Genomic DNA, 13,186 nt, shown 5'->3' on the forward strand with positions numbered 1-13,186 from the left:
TTGGAATATTATGACACTGAAACGTGTAAATCAACTAAAAATTTTACAGATTTGACTAAAAACTGCACAGATTTGTTTAGTTTAATTTTAAGATAAATTATCCCGGCGCATCCACCATTTTTCCCCAACTAGAATTAGCTTCGTTTTATCAAATTTATAGTAAAAAGTGGAAATCCTTTACCCACCTTAACAGATGCAAACTTCGCTCGATCGGCTTTGATTCAAATTGCGAGTCCACAGTGTGTTGCGCAAGTTGATCGTTTGACTAAAAATTAATTTGCATGACAATACAGCACACATTTTTAGGAATCTGTAGGTACTTTACTACTTTGCCCCCAACCAATTTATCCAATTGTAGACTGTGCAATTCTTCGTCCACCATTCTGAAATTTAGAATTTAGCGCGTAAAAAATTTAAAATGCCAATTTTGACAAAGTTACAAAGACATACTAGATAGCGAGCGATTTTCTGGTACTAGGAAAAGGAGTTCGATTGGTTCGACGAACTAAAATATCTTCTCACTTTCAAATTTTATTGTTTGAAACTGCTTTTTGAGTGAAAATATCCATCACAGTTCCGTACCATCCGATACAGATTCGAGGTCAAGGTTCCTTGCTTTTTACAGCACTTATCAGAGACTCTATAGAAAAATCCTTCTCGGTTTCCTTCCCGAAATTGTTAAGAAAGTACTGAGACCTTAACACGTACGTTGAATGAAACGACTGATCTAAAAAAACTCACTCAGCTGAATTTGCCAAAACTCATCAGTACTACCTTTGCTAGTTCTTAAAAACAGCACCGAATTCACATCAAAAATTTCCTCTTTAAACTTGTATCCTAAAACAGGCAACCGTGAAATAAAAAACTCCGTAGTATCGTCTTTGGTAAAAGATCGATTCTCCGGCAGTGTTTCTAAACGATTTATAGTTTTCGGCCGAATTCTGATCGTATTTTTCCTAAATTCATGATTCACAGATTTGCAGTAAGTCTTGATTAGTTTTCTCCTAAAAAAAGCAGTTCAGGGGATTTCTCACAAAGGACAAACAAACCTTTCGTCAAAATTGAACTGAGCCAGACTCAAATCCCCAAGTCTTAGCGCGTCGATGACGTGAAGACTGTATTTATGTTGGATTTCTGAGGAGTTCTTACAACATTTCTCTTTTACTAACTCTCCGTAGAGTAACGTCCCTCGTGTCAGTTGTAACGATTTTACTTTCACCCATTTATCGTGTTGTAATCTGTACACTCGTGAAAAGCCAACACCTGAAAAACTGCCTAAGAAAAATACTTTGGTTGGGGTAGTAGTACCTGCATAAAAATTGCAGATGTGTGGGGTAGTACCACAAGACATGGGGGCATAGTGCCAGTCTTGTACGTTTTCCAAGACGTCGTCGAAGTCGTGGGGACAAGAAATCTCGCGGGGTTGCACAAGTAAGAGCTCTGAAACTCACAGTAGGGTTGGTTTTTCATTGTTTTTTTGATTACCTCTATTGTAGACAACTTCAGACAGGAGTTCTTCCACGGTGTATTTAGATAACGGTACTTTAGGTTTGTCTGGGATTTGCCAGTGCTGTAAACAACTCCTGCGAAGTTCGTCCTGGCGGTGCTCCACTAAACTGGTATTTCTACAGAACGCTGCTAACTTCCGTAGACTGATACTTTGCGATTTCGCGAGTCTATAACAGGAGCTGTAGTTAGAATACCACGATTTCTATGGTACTACCTGTTGTTACTTGTACAAACGTACGAAAAAAAATTACGATCACCTTTCAACACACTTAGAGGAACCAGTTCTGTTATGTCCACATCAGAGTCGTCTTTTAACTTCCATAATCTCTCGACTATTTTTCTTAGATATGTTCTTATAGTGAGTGACTCGTTTCGTCCTTTGTAGTTTGAGCAAATTAAGTAACGCTCGGAGTTTGCTGGACGGGAAGAATTCGGTTTAAAAATGGAAACTAAAATACTGTGTCATTCTACAGGTGGGTATAAATACAGTCGTACCTTTCTCGAAACAAGAACATATTAAATATAAAAGTCCAACACTAAAACTCGTAAACATGTCAAATACTTTCGTAACAAAATGCCCATGACTTCGCAAGATTTCCAACGCCACCAAGCACTGACAAATGTAGATATTTTTTGATAAGACTTCTTGCAAGTTCTCTTGGCCTTCCACGGAAAATCCCTGCGTAATCAAATTTATTACACGTTTTCTTACAATTCTGCTTACCCCATCGGACATCATGAAATGAACCCCTTCATTTTGCGTCTCAAACAAAACTTTCTCTTTAAAATCGTCGATATTTTCAGGACAACAAACATTGCCATCGTCACACGTTCCATACAAAGGAAGAAAAGTAACTGGAGAGGCACAAACAGAGTCAGTTAGTCTAAAATCGTTGTCACCACGCAAGGTAAAACCAAACCCTTTGAACTGCCACTTTTTCCTCCACAAGACGTATTCTGTAAAGCCCCCAGGTCCTGCGCACACATCCGCGAAATAATAGACATCTTGCTCTGCATGATACGGATTTTTATCAATATTTGTGAACATGAAATCGGTAGCAGCGTCTATGTTCGCCATTTTTAAAGACGCCCGATTCATGAAGAATACAGAGCGGATTGTTTCAAATGGATTCGCGCGTGTGCGGGCTTGGTTTAGTTCTTTTATAGCAAGATGGTCAAAGATGTTCTGGAAAGAAAAAAGTGAAATGTTGCAAGGAAGTTAAGAAAGAAGTACTTTGGCTGTTAGAACGTTGTGGAGGATGTCTTTGTCGCAGAAATCGTGTTCTTCTTCAATGTTGAGTTTGGGCTTTTCTTCTTTGGGCCATGACATTATGTCTTTCATATTGAGGGGTGAAAGTTGGGAGGTGTGCAACCATTCTACTGATTCTACAGGTGTGATGTTCTAAAAGCAGATTTTGCAGGAGTTTGTACTGAAATCTCTCAAATTTATACTTCTAGAGAAAAGTCCCAGTTTTCTACAGAAGGCTCCAAATTCTCGATTTTTAGCCCCAAACCCCTTCTTTGATACTGCGTTTTTAAGGTAACAGGCTGGACCATCCCTTGGTTGTTCTTCCCTAAACCATATCCTGATTGATAACCCATCATTTTCTAAAATATAATCTAGCATAATTAAGAATATAAATCAGCGCACGTTCTAACCATCATTCTAAGAATTTTATTATCAACAAATTGAGATTCTTTCTCTTTTTCCTCATCGTTAATTTGTTTGAGGCTCCACTGACTATTTAAGTTGATTTCAGAATCTAAAAGAAAAAATTATGCTCTAATTTATCTGATTGTTTTAGAACGCACCTTCCGAGTCCATACTGCTGGATTTCGTTTTTATCTATGTATGTAACAATGACCTCAAATGTTCGTCCTAACTAATAAAATGTTAATTATTGTTTTATTTTATTGTTGTAAAAAAGTGAGGTTACAAACGCAACCTACGTGAAGCTAGCTGCCTGCACTAGCTCCCTAGATCCCCCCATAAAGTCCGCTGCACACAGCCAAATGTAACATTCAGAGAATGACTTGTATTGCTGGTGGCCTAGTTCGAAATAATTTCATGTCTAAAACCTTCTGCGGTCACTTTCTCGCTTATTTTTAGATCAAATTTACGTTTTTAGAGGTTATTTTACGCAGATTCCGAATCCGAGTTTAAAATACGCACAGGACAAGAAATAAGACAAATCTCGCAAAAAATTCGAAGTTCGCAAAATAAAAAAAGGCCTCTTACAAAAACTTTTAATTAATGAAATTCCTACAATTACAAATGTAAAAACATATTTACAATGCGACCGCTTCTTGTTAAAAGTACAAAATGAAACAAACAGCTTAATTCGACTTAAAACATCCCATCATTTATTCCAATAGGCACTAAAATCGCCAAAAACAAAATAAAATTCCGCAACACGCATTTCCAATCAGAAGGAACAGCAAATGGCAACAAAACTTTGGTTAAACGATGAACTTCGTGGGAAGCACACACGAAAATGAACGAAGTTATCATCACATTTAAAACGGGGTAACCAGGAATAAGTACCAAAACTCCATGCGTATCTGCCGCAAGCCAAATATGGTACTGACTAATAAACAATTCCAAAGAAATTTCTCCAAACCATGCGAACAGGCTTGAATATCTTGTTCTCAACACTCCGGAAATATTCCGCAACACGATATATCCAACAATGGGGATAAAAACTACGTAAGAGTGAATTTCGCTGCATTCTAATTCCGTTGAACACAAGAAAGTGATAAAAATGTAGCAGCCGATGCCCATTATTGCTCCCAAAGTGCCAGTCAGCGCGAGACCCCGTGAAAATAAATTACTGTGATTGTTATCGTCGTAAATGTTGTATCTTTGGGCTAAGAGCAGAATTACAGAGAAACCCATTCCGTACATGATTGAGTACCTATCGAGCTTCCATCGGAACCACCACTCGCGGATGTCGTCGTCTGTTGTGACGAACAGAGCCTTCCAAGGCCTCGTAACAAACACTTTTTCGAAGAAGACTTCCGACATGAAGAGAATGGTAATCACAGTGAACAAAACAATGAACTTTATAAGTAAATAAAAATATTGCATGACATTGTTTTCCGAGCTTTGCGCTGTAATGTGAGGCGGGAAAGCTAGGAAACAGTACGTCATTAAATACCAGAACGAAAGTAACGGCACAAAGTAATAGAACTGATATGGCCGGTTCATACATAGACACAAAGTAACTGTCATGAAATTTAACTGAAAGAGAACTCGGAAGAAACTAACTATGCCTATATCACCCCGCCGCCAAACCGAACAAAACTGTTCATATCCTAAGAGAAATAAATACGAAGATATTAATACTTTCATGTGCATGTTTATGGGTAAGATGCGGCTGGCTCCTGTGATGTGGTACACTAGAATTACTAGCTGCATCCAACCTTTCCATTCGTTTAATTGATCACGATGCATTACTTTGGTATATTTACTGTCTTCAGTGAAAAACAGACCTAATACAGTTACGTAACCTATTGGAAGCCAGAAACTAAACTCAGAGTAGTACTTGTTTTCTTTCATAAAGAAATTTGTGCGGTCACAGATAAAAAAGTATGACATAATGAGTGCCATTTTCGCGAGTGAAATGAAGAGGTTGTAGTAGTTACTTGGTACAGTTTGCTGGGGCTGGAGATCGTTTTCTGAGAGCATGCTATACTCATGGATAGGCCGGCCTTTCAGTTTTAAGAGCAGGCGATGGAGGCTCATCATCGCAGCCACAGTCACACTGAAAAAAATGGTTTCGTCCTTTCAGTGCCTTTTTACAATATTTTAAAAATTACCAAATACAAAGAATGGCGAATGTGACTATCTGCAACGTTGTGTAAGACTCCATTGAACTACAGCATGTCCCGTCGTTAAAATTCATGTAGTCATTACAATACATATTGATAAAAATTTGAATATCAAACTGCAAGGGTCTCGTCGCCAAATGGATTCCATCAGGGCTATTTGATAGCATTCCTTCAGCCACAAGTCTACTACTTCTCCATATCTCCACATCTGAATACCTCAGAATCTAAAATAACTCAATTAAACTGAAGAAAGTTTGGCTCAAGTTTTACCTTACCTCAACCACAGCCTTGTTATACTGATCAATAATTTCATTAGTGATCATGTGAAGCTCTGGCTTAAGTTTGTCGGAATTCACCGGCTCTTGTAAAGTCCATAAGACTTTCGTTTTTTTCTTGTAAAGCTTATTAATAGGCTGCACAAGTCTTGTCAAATTTACTTTATAGTTTTCAACTGTTGCTAGAGAAGCGTTTGATAATTTAATAGATTCTAGTGCACACCCAGCAACTATCACAGATGGGGGTTCTTTGGATTTTTGCCACTCTCTTCAAACATCACAATTAAAATACCATCAGTTTTAGTCCAGGTAAAATAAACACAAAAATTTTGACAATTTGTTTAGAACAATAAAATGAAGGTCCACACAAAAAATCAGCCGTATGCGAATTATTCCGAGGTTCATGTTTATTTTGCCTGGACTATTTCTGCTTATACCTGAATTTATCAATCATCTGTTTGGAGATAATTGGAGTTCCAAAAAATTCAACTTTAAGTTTAGACTTGTGATCAATATGTGTTAAGTTTTTAGCGAGATCTTCCGGTGATGTAAAAGGCGCTTCATCCTCTTCAAGAAGGTGATTAATTAACGTTGCATACAAATCCTGAATTCTCTTATCTCCAATAAACACAAAATGCGTGTTGGTGCCATAAAACGCTATGTAACGTAGACACTTTCTGGTATCACTAAAAGACAGTCATAAAATACCGTTTTAATCCACCTGACTGAGAATTTACATCTTTGTGTAGTGATGGAGCATGCAGCCATAGGGTTGCCACTCTTGGTCGCCTTTGTAACGTCCGTCTGACAGTAACCACTTACAAGAATTTGTTCCTGAAGGTGTCCAAAGTTAGCCACAGGTGCCAAAAACAATAACAACTCGCTTACCATATCTAACGTGAAGAATTCCGTGATAACATGCAAATCCTATCACTAGCAAAAGTGCGATTTTTTTCGCATTAGCGGCGTTAATTTGATCGATGATTTTTTCTATCCGAGATTTGTCACTGGTCATACTAATTTCCCTAAAACCATTTATTGCTACATTCTACAGTAAACAATCACATGAGAAATTCCAAGTTTTTGACAAGCTGTCATTTCCATGAGCTAGGGGGATGGTTTATTCCTGGAACTTTTTTGTTCTACAGGTGTCATTCTGCAGGTTGACAGTGGTGGCGGTTGAAGCTAATTTCCGCGTTTTTCACTTAACAAGAAACGAAAATGCTAGTCGGTTTCGTGTGGGAAAATTCCTTGAATATTCTCTTCTAGTTCTGTGAAAAGTGACGATAGCGCGGACGAGTTCACGCGGGGAAAATGAAAATTTTCCGGTGCAGGCTGGCCATATTGATTTTGAAGTAACCAAACAACTTCCTATTTAAAATTTTGAATTTTATTGGCCCTTAAGAAACAGTGGAGAGTGCTCGAGATTCTTCATTGGTGGCTTTCGCGGATATTCGACGAAAGTGCCCGATCTTACTTTTTAATTAACGAAAGTCGTTGATGCTGTAGCTTCGCCTAGAAAATTGGTGTTTGCTTGTGTTTTGTGCAATTTTGCCGGCCATTTGTTTATGTGAACTTAAAGATTGCGGAAAAATGTTTTAAGTGACAACAATCATTTGTGCTTTGAGAACTAAATACAAGTTTGGGGGGCCACAATGGCAAACATAAAGGTACAAGACCCAGGAATTTTATCACAACATACGCGAAATCTGTGAGGTTATGTTCAGAGCGTTGTTTGTTTGAAATTTCCGTTAACAGTTTCTGAGGTTGCTTTAACGGTTATTCCTGCAGTTTTGGACTTTTAATGTTCAGTTTTTAACAATTTATGTAAGAACAATCATCTTGTTAATTGTTCTCGCTGGAATGTTTTTATGTAAAAAGCGGGAAACGGTCGATTTTGTATTTTTTTTATCCATGGCGGCTTCATTCAAATATGAACACTCAAGTTCGGTAAAACAATTTTAATTTAGAATTAGTCCCAAGTCAGTTGAATTTAGTTTGATTTAGCCCCCAATTTTCACATTTTTTTTCTTATTTTTTCAGGCAATGTTTGCCAATATGTCGAGTGGAGGTGGAGATGGGGCTTCCCCTCCAAAAGCAGCCTCAAAAAAACAAACCATTGAGAAAACCTACCAAAAAAAGTCTCAACTGGAACATATCCTTCTTCGTCCCGACACCTACATTGGCTCTGTAGAAAAAGTGTCTGAACTAATGTGGATTTTTGATAGCGACAAAGATATGATCGTCCAAAAGCAAATCGAATATGTCCCCGGATTATACAAAATCTTCGATGAAATTTTGGTAAATGCCGCCGACAATAAACAAAGAGACAAAAAAATGGACTGCATAAAAATTGAAATTAATCCCGAAAGTAACGTTATTTCAGTCTGGAATAATGGGCAAGGTATTCCTGTAGTCATGCACAAGGATGAAAACATGTACGTCCCGACCATGATATTCGGTCATCTCTTAACATCCTCAAATTACAATGACGAAGAAGAAAAAGTCACAGGAGGCCGAAACGGTTACGGAGCCAAACTTTGCAATATTTTCAGTACAAAATTTACTGTTGAAACAGCGGCTAAAGAGTACAAACGCCAGTATAAGCAAACTTGGGGGAGTAACATGGGGAAAGCCTCAGACCCAAAAGTAAAAGACTTCATTGGAGAAGATTACACTAAAATCACGTTTAGCCCCGACTTGGAGAAATTCAAAATGGAAAAGTTAGACGATGACATTGTTGGTTTAATGTCTAGAAGGGCGTATGACGTTGCCGCTTCAACCCGCGGAGTTAAAGTTTTTCTAAACGGGAAACGAGTCCCTGTGAAAAATTTTAAGGATTACATCGATTTGTTTATTAAAGGAAAAGAAGACGACACTGGCGGACAACTAAAAGTTGTCTATGAAACCATCAGCGAGCGTTGGGAAGTTGGCGTGACCCTTTCCGATCGTGGATTTCAACAAATGTCTTTTGTAAACAGTATAGCGACTACTAAAGGTGGTCGTCATGTTGACTACGTCGTAGACATGATAGTCAAACAACTTATCGAGGTGTTGAAGAAAAAGAACAAAGGTGGAATTGCCATCAAACCTTTTCAAGTCAAGAACCACATGTGGGTATTCGTTAATTGCTTAATAGTCAACCCAACTTTTGACTCCCAGACCAAAGAAAATATGACTCTTCAAGCAAAAAATTTCGGCTCCAAATGTGTCTTACCCGAGAAGTTTATAACTCAAATTGTCAAAAGTGGGATTGTCGAGTCGGTACTCTCATGGGCAAAATTTAAAGCTCAGAACGATCTAGCCAAGGCCACCAGTGGTAAAAAGCAAATAAAGCTAAAAGGTGTTCCGAAATTAGAAGACGCCAATGAGGCTGGAACTAAAAATGCATTAAAGTGCACTCTGATTCTCACAGAGGGAGACTCGGCCAAATCCTTGGCCGTGGCCGGGTTGGGAGTTATCGGCAGAGACTATTACGGAGTCTTTCCTCTAAGAGGCAAACTGTTGAATGTAAGAGAAGCCACGCATAAACAGATTTTGGAAAACCAGGAAATCAATAATCTCATCAAAATTGTCGGTCTACAATACAAAAGGAAGTACAATTCGGAAGAAGACATGAAGACCTTGCGATACGGTAAAGTGATGATCATGACTGATCAGGATCAGGACGGATCACACATCAAGGGTCTATTGATCAACTTCATACATTACAACTGGCCGGAGCTTTTAAGACTGAATTTCCTGGAGGAGTTTATCACACCTATCGTAAAAGCCAAGAAGAAGAACCAAGAGCTATCATTCTACTCACTACCAGAATTTGAAGAATGGAAAACCGCTACTGCAAATCACCACACATATCAGATCAAGTACTACAAAGGTCCGCATTTCGCAATGAAATGACTTTTAATCTAACCAATTTTGACTCTTCCAGGTTTGGGTACGTCCACTTCCAAGGAAGCTAAGGAGTACTTCAGCGACATGGCCAGACACCGAATCCGATTCCGCTACGATGGCCAACAAGACGACGACCACATCGTCTTAGCTTTTAGCAAAAAACACGTCGAACACCGTAAAGAATGGTTGACTAACTTCATGGTTGAAAGCAAAAGACGAAAAGAGTTTGGGCTTCCCGAAAAGTACCTCTACTCTAAAAACACGAAATACGTCAGTTACACCGACTTTGTCAACTTAGAATTGGTGTTGTTTTCAAATGCTGATAATATTCGATCCATTCCTTCAATGGTGGACGGTCTAAAACCCGGCCAACGAAAAGTCATGTACACGTGCTTCAAACGTAACGACAAAAGAGAAGTAAAAGTGGCGCAATTGGCAGGATCCGTTGCGGAAATGTCGGCGTACCACCACGGTGAAGTTTCTTTAGCCATGACGATCGTCAACTTGGCCCAGAATTTTGTGGGAAGCAACAACATTAACTTGCTCCAACCCATTGGTCAGTTTGGTACTAGAGTATCTGGAGGAAAAGACAGCGCTAGTGCGAGGTACATCTTCACTAAACTATCGCCTTTGGCGCGGTTAATTTTCCATCCACATGACGACACGCTCTTGAAATACGAATATGATGATAACCAGAAGATTGAACCAGTTTGGTACATCCCTATCATCCCAATGATACTGGTGAACGGTGCTGATGGCATTGGCACAGGTTGGATGACGAAAATCCCCAATTATAATCCACGACAAATCGTGGCAAACTTGAGAACAATGTTGGATGGTGGAGAACCAGAATTCATGATACCTTGGTACAAAAATTTCAAAGGAACCATCGATGATTGCGGTGATCACAGATATTTAGTCAGTGGAGAAATAGCCATCACTGGTCATGATAAACTAGAAATCACCGAGTTGCCTGTTGGTACATGGACGCAGAACTATAAGGAGAACGTTTTGGAGCCTCTTCTTCACGGTGAGTTTTCACTGAAAAATCACTTTTCTAACATTTTTTTCCAGGCTCGGAAAAAGTCAAGTCTGTTTTATCCGACTATAAAGATTACAACACCGATCTTACAATCAAATTTAATGTATCTTTGCAACCCGGTCAATTAGATCAATTGGAAAGAGATGGTTTGCATAAATTTTTCAAACTGCAAAGTCTTATTGGCACAGGTTCAATGTGCATTTTTGACGAACTCAGTTGCATCAAAAGGTAAGGTTTGACAACATTTATAACAATTTCACATTTGTATTTAAGATGTGAATCGCCTCTTGATATCCTGAAAGAATACTACACGTTGCGTTTGAAAATGTATCAAAAACGCAAAGATTACTTGGAAGGAATGCTCGGCGCTGAAGCCGCGAAATTAAGTAATCAAGCGCGTTTTATAATGGAAAAGTGTAACCACACCCTCGTTGTCGAAAACAAAAAGAGAAAAACCATCGTCGAGGAACTCTTAAAGAGGGGTTACGCACCGGATCCTCTCAAAGAGTGGAAACGAAGAAGTCAAATGGACGAAGAACAAGAAGAAGCACCACCAGAAGAGGAAGAAGAGGAATCTCAAGAGAACGAGGAAGCAAAACCGAAGAAAGCACCAGTTGATGCTGGTTAGTTGTTCAATGATTGATAATCCACCACTACTCGTAATTTTCAGAAAAAGAATTCCGAAACTCGACGGACGTGCAGAAGTTCGACTACTTACTCGGAATGTCCATGTGGATGTTGACGGAGGAAAAGAAGAATGAGTTGTTGAGACAGAAAGACAAAAAGTTGGAAGAACTCGACATTTTGAAAAAGAAGACTAATGCTGACTTGTGGAAAGAAGATCTAGATGTGTTTTTGGAAAAACTGGACCAAGTGGAGGAGAAAGAAAGACTTGATGACATGGGAAGCAACAAGCTCGGGAAAAATGCGAAAAATGAAAAACCCACGGTAAGTTTTTTTTTTTATTAATTCCACCATTCTGTGCTTAACGTCGTCAATGTTTCTTTGTTTTGCTTCTAAGGAAATAAAAACTGGACGGGTAAGTTTGTTATATGATTGCTCTGAACACAATAGAACTGTTAAGAGTTTTGACTCATTTATTTTTTACAGGGTAGAAAGAAGCTGCAGCATCAGGAAACAATGCCGTCGCCGATGGCTCAAAGAGTTGCACCGACGATTTCAGAGGATCTAAAAAAGAAAATTCAGTTAGCTGTGAAATCAAAAGCAAAGCGGGGTACCAAAAAAGAGGTAAATAACAAGGAATGGAGTAAGACAGCTTCTAATAACTCCCTCAGGTTCAGGTCGAGAAAGACGAGTTCGATTTAATGGTGGAAGGAGGAAAAACACTGAAAGAAAAACTCGGCACACCGGAAGAAGCGGAAAAGCGAGGCAAGGCTAAAAAAGGAAAAGATGGTCTTAAACAAACCAAATTAAACTTCAAGAAAAAAAGTCCTGAGGCAAAAGGTAACTTCTTTTCTACTTACTTTGTTTTGTTTATGTCTCTGTTTGCAGTCAATGGCAATCCTAAGAAACGCGGCAAAAAATCTACAAGTTCCGATGACGATCTCGATGCTGAGATCGAAATGTTCAGCGACTCCGACGCGGACTTTGAGGCGACTAATAGCAGTAGTCCAGTAGTGAAGGAGCGAGTTCTAAGCCGACGGGCCGCTACAAGACCAATAAAATACGACTATTTGATTAAAGACTCAGATGAGTCCGCACCATCAGCTGATGAAATACTTTACGATAACGAAGCCGTCAAAGAACAGAAACCAGTTCAACAAAAAATGAATGTCAGTTCAGATAGTGAGAACGAATCTCCACCTCCAAGACACGAGACGTCTGAAGATATGTTCGATTCATTAGTTGGTCGAACGAAATCAAACGACGTTGAACCTCCAGTGCAAAAGGAAGTACAAAAGCGGAAAATGTTTGATTCGGATTCGGATTCGGATGTTCCTATTGCGAAAAAGGAGACGAAGGAGACGAAGAAACCGAAACCCAAGAAGAAGAAGGTTGAGAATGATGAAGGGAAAAAACAGAAAGCTAGGAAGAAGAAAAAGTCGTCAGACAGTGAAGATTTTGATTTACCACCTAAAAGTAAAACCAAATCTAAAAAGAAACAAGCAAGTGAATCAGACGCTTCAGAGGTTGAATCTCCACCTATTAAATCGTCACGAGCCGGGCGGAACGCCAAGCAAACAAAATATGTATTTGACAGTGACGAATCAGACTGATTGTAATTTTTATATGTGTAAACAGTTATGTTGTCTTTTTGGCACCTTTTTAAGGAATTTTAGGTAATTAAAGTTAGTCTTACTATTACATTTTTGCTGAAGAAGGTTTGACAAGTAGCTCCTCAATTTTAAACCAGTTCATGTAGATTTGTTTGAATACTAAAATCAGTTTTTTATAATTTAAATTCAAACAAATTTATCTTTCGCTTTACTAAGCGACTTGTTAAACAAAGAATTCAGTAAATGTGTAGCAGTGTAACATTACAAAATCGATGATTTTGAAACATTTTAATTAATAAATCATTACAAAAATTTTTGATGGTTTTTATACGGGTAAATTTAAATTTCCTAGGGACTTTCGACAGTTTGGCCAGTGCGCCCGCACTTCACGCATCAGT

At 38.7% G+C, this 13,186-nt stretch overlaps 3 protein-coding genes across 4 annotated transcripts; 1 reads left to right on the forward strand and 2 right to left on the reverse strand.

Annotated features, from left to right (window-relative positions):
* Positions 1 to 515: 515 nt before the first annotated feature.
* On the reverse strand, positions 516 to 3,492 carry Cmtr1 (Cap methyltransferase 1). The gene is made up of 12 exons (XM_088030878.1): positions 3,322 to 3,492; positions 3,169 to 3,272; positions 2,962 to 3,117; positions 2,744 to 2,911; positions 2,234 to 2,695; positions 2,005 to 2,188; positions 1,724 to 1,958; positions 1,486 to 1,676; positions 1,309 to 1,440; positions 1,050 to 1,263; positions 775 to 1,004; positions 516 to 727 (listed from the first exon to the last, which is right to left on the reverse strand). Exons 1-12 carry the CDS (start codon positions 3,332 to 3,334, stop codon positions 603 to 605), a joined length of 2,214 nt encoding a protein of 737 aa, XP_087887004.1. The 5' UTR covers positions 3,335 to 3,492; the 3' UTR covers positions 516 to 602.
* Positions 3,493 to 3,741: 249 nt separating this feature from the next.
* On the reverse strand, positions 3,742 to 6,821 carry LOC148179888 (N-acetylneuraminate (7)9-O-acetyltransferase). The gene is made up of 6 exons (XM_088050297.1): positions 6,504 to 6,821; positions 6,353 to 6,449; positions 6,053 to 6,301; positions 5,616 to 5,883; positions 5,329 to 5,564; positions 3,742 to 5,273 (listed from the first exon to the last, which is right to left on the reverse strand). The coding sequence occupies exons 1-6, from the start codon at positions 6,628 to 6,630 to the stop codon at positions 3,857 to 3,859; spliced, it is 2,394 nt and encodes a 797-aa protein (XP_087906423.1). The 5' UTR covers positions 6,631 to 6,821; the 3' UTR covers positions 3,742 to 3,856.
* Positions 6,822 to 6,960: 139 nt separating this feature from the next.
* On the forward strand, positions 6,961 to 13,101 carry Top2 (DNA topoisomerase 2). Of its 2 annotated transcripts, XM_088050295.1 has the most exons (10): positions 6,961 to 7,285; positions 7,659 to 9,492; positions 9,547 to 10,539; positions 10,584 to 10,779; positions 10,825 to 11,174; positions 11,222 to 11,499; positions 11,573 to 11,590; positions 11,662 to 11,799; positions 11,847 to 12,015; positions 12,064 to 13,101. In XM_088050295.1, the coding sequence occupies exons 1-10, from the start codon at positions 7,271 to 7,273 to the stop codon at positions 12,786 to 12,788; spliced, it is 4,716 nt and encodes a 1,571-aa protein (XP_087906421.1). In that variant the 5' UTR covers positions 6,961 to 7,270; the 3' UTR covers positions 12,789 to 13,101. The 2 variants fall into 2 exon arrangements, with proteins under 2 accessions (XP_087906421.1, XP_087906422.1); XM_088050296.1 differs by lacking the exon at positions 11,573 to 11,590.
* The last annotated feature ends 85 nt before the right edge of the window (positions 13,102 to 13,186 follow it).

This window comes from Gnatocerus cornutus, chromosome 2, assembly GCF_029298725.1.
Source record: "Gnatocerus cornutus isolate USDA-ARS CGAHR chromosome 2, icGnaCorn1.1, whole genome shotgun sequence".
NCBI classification, from domain to species: domain Eukaryota; kingdom Metazoa; phylum Arthropoda; class Insecta; order Coleoptera; family Tenebrionidae; genus Gnatocerus; species Gnatocerus cornutus.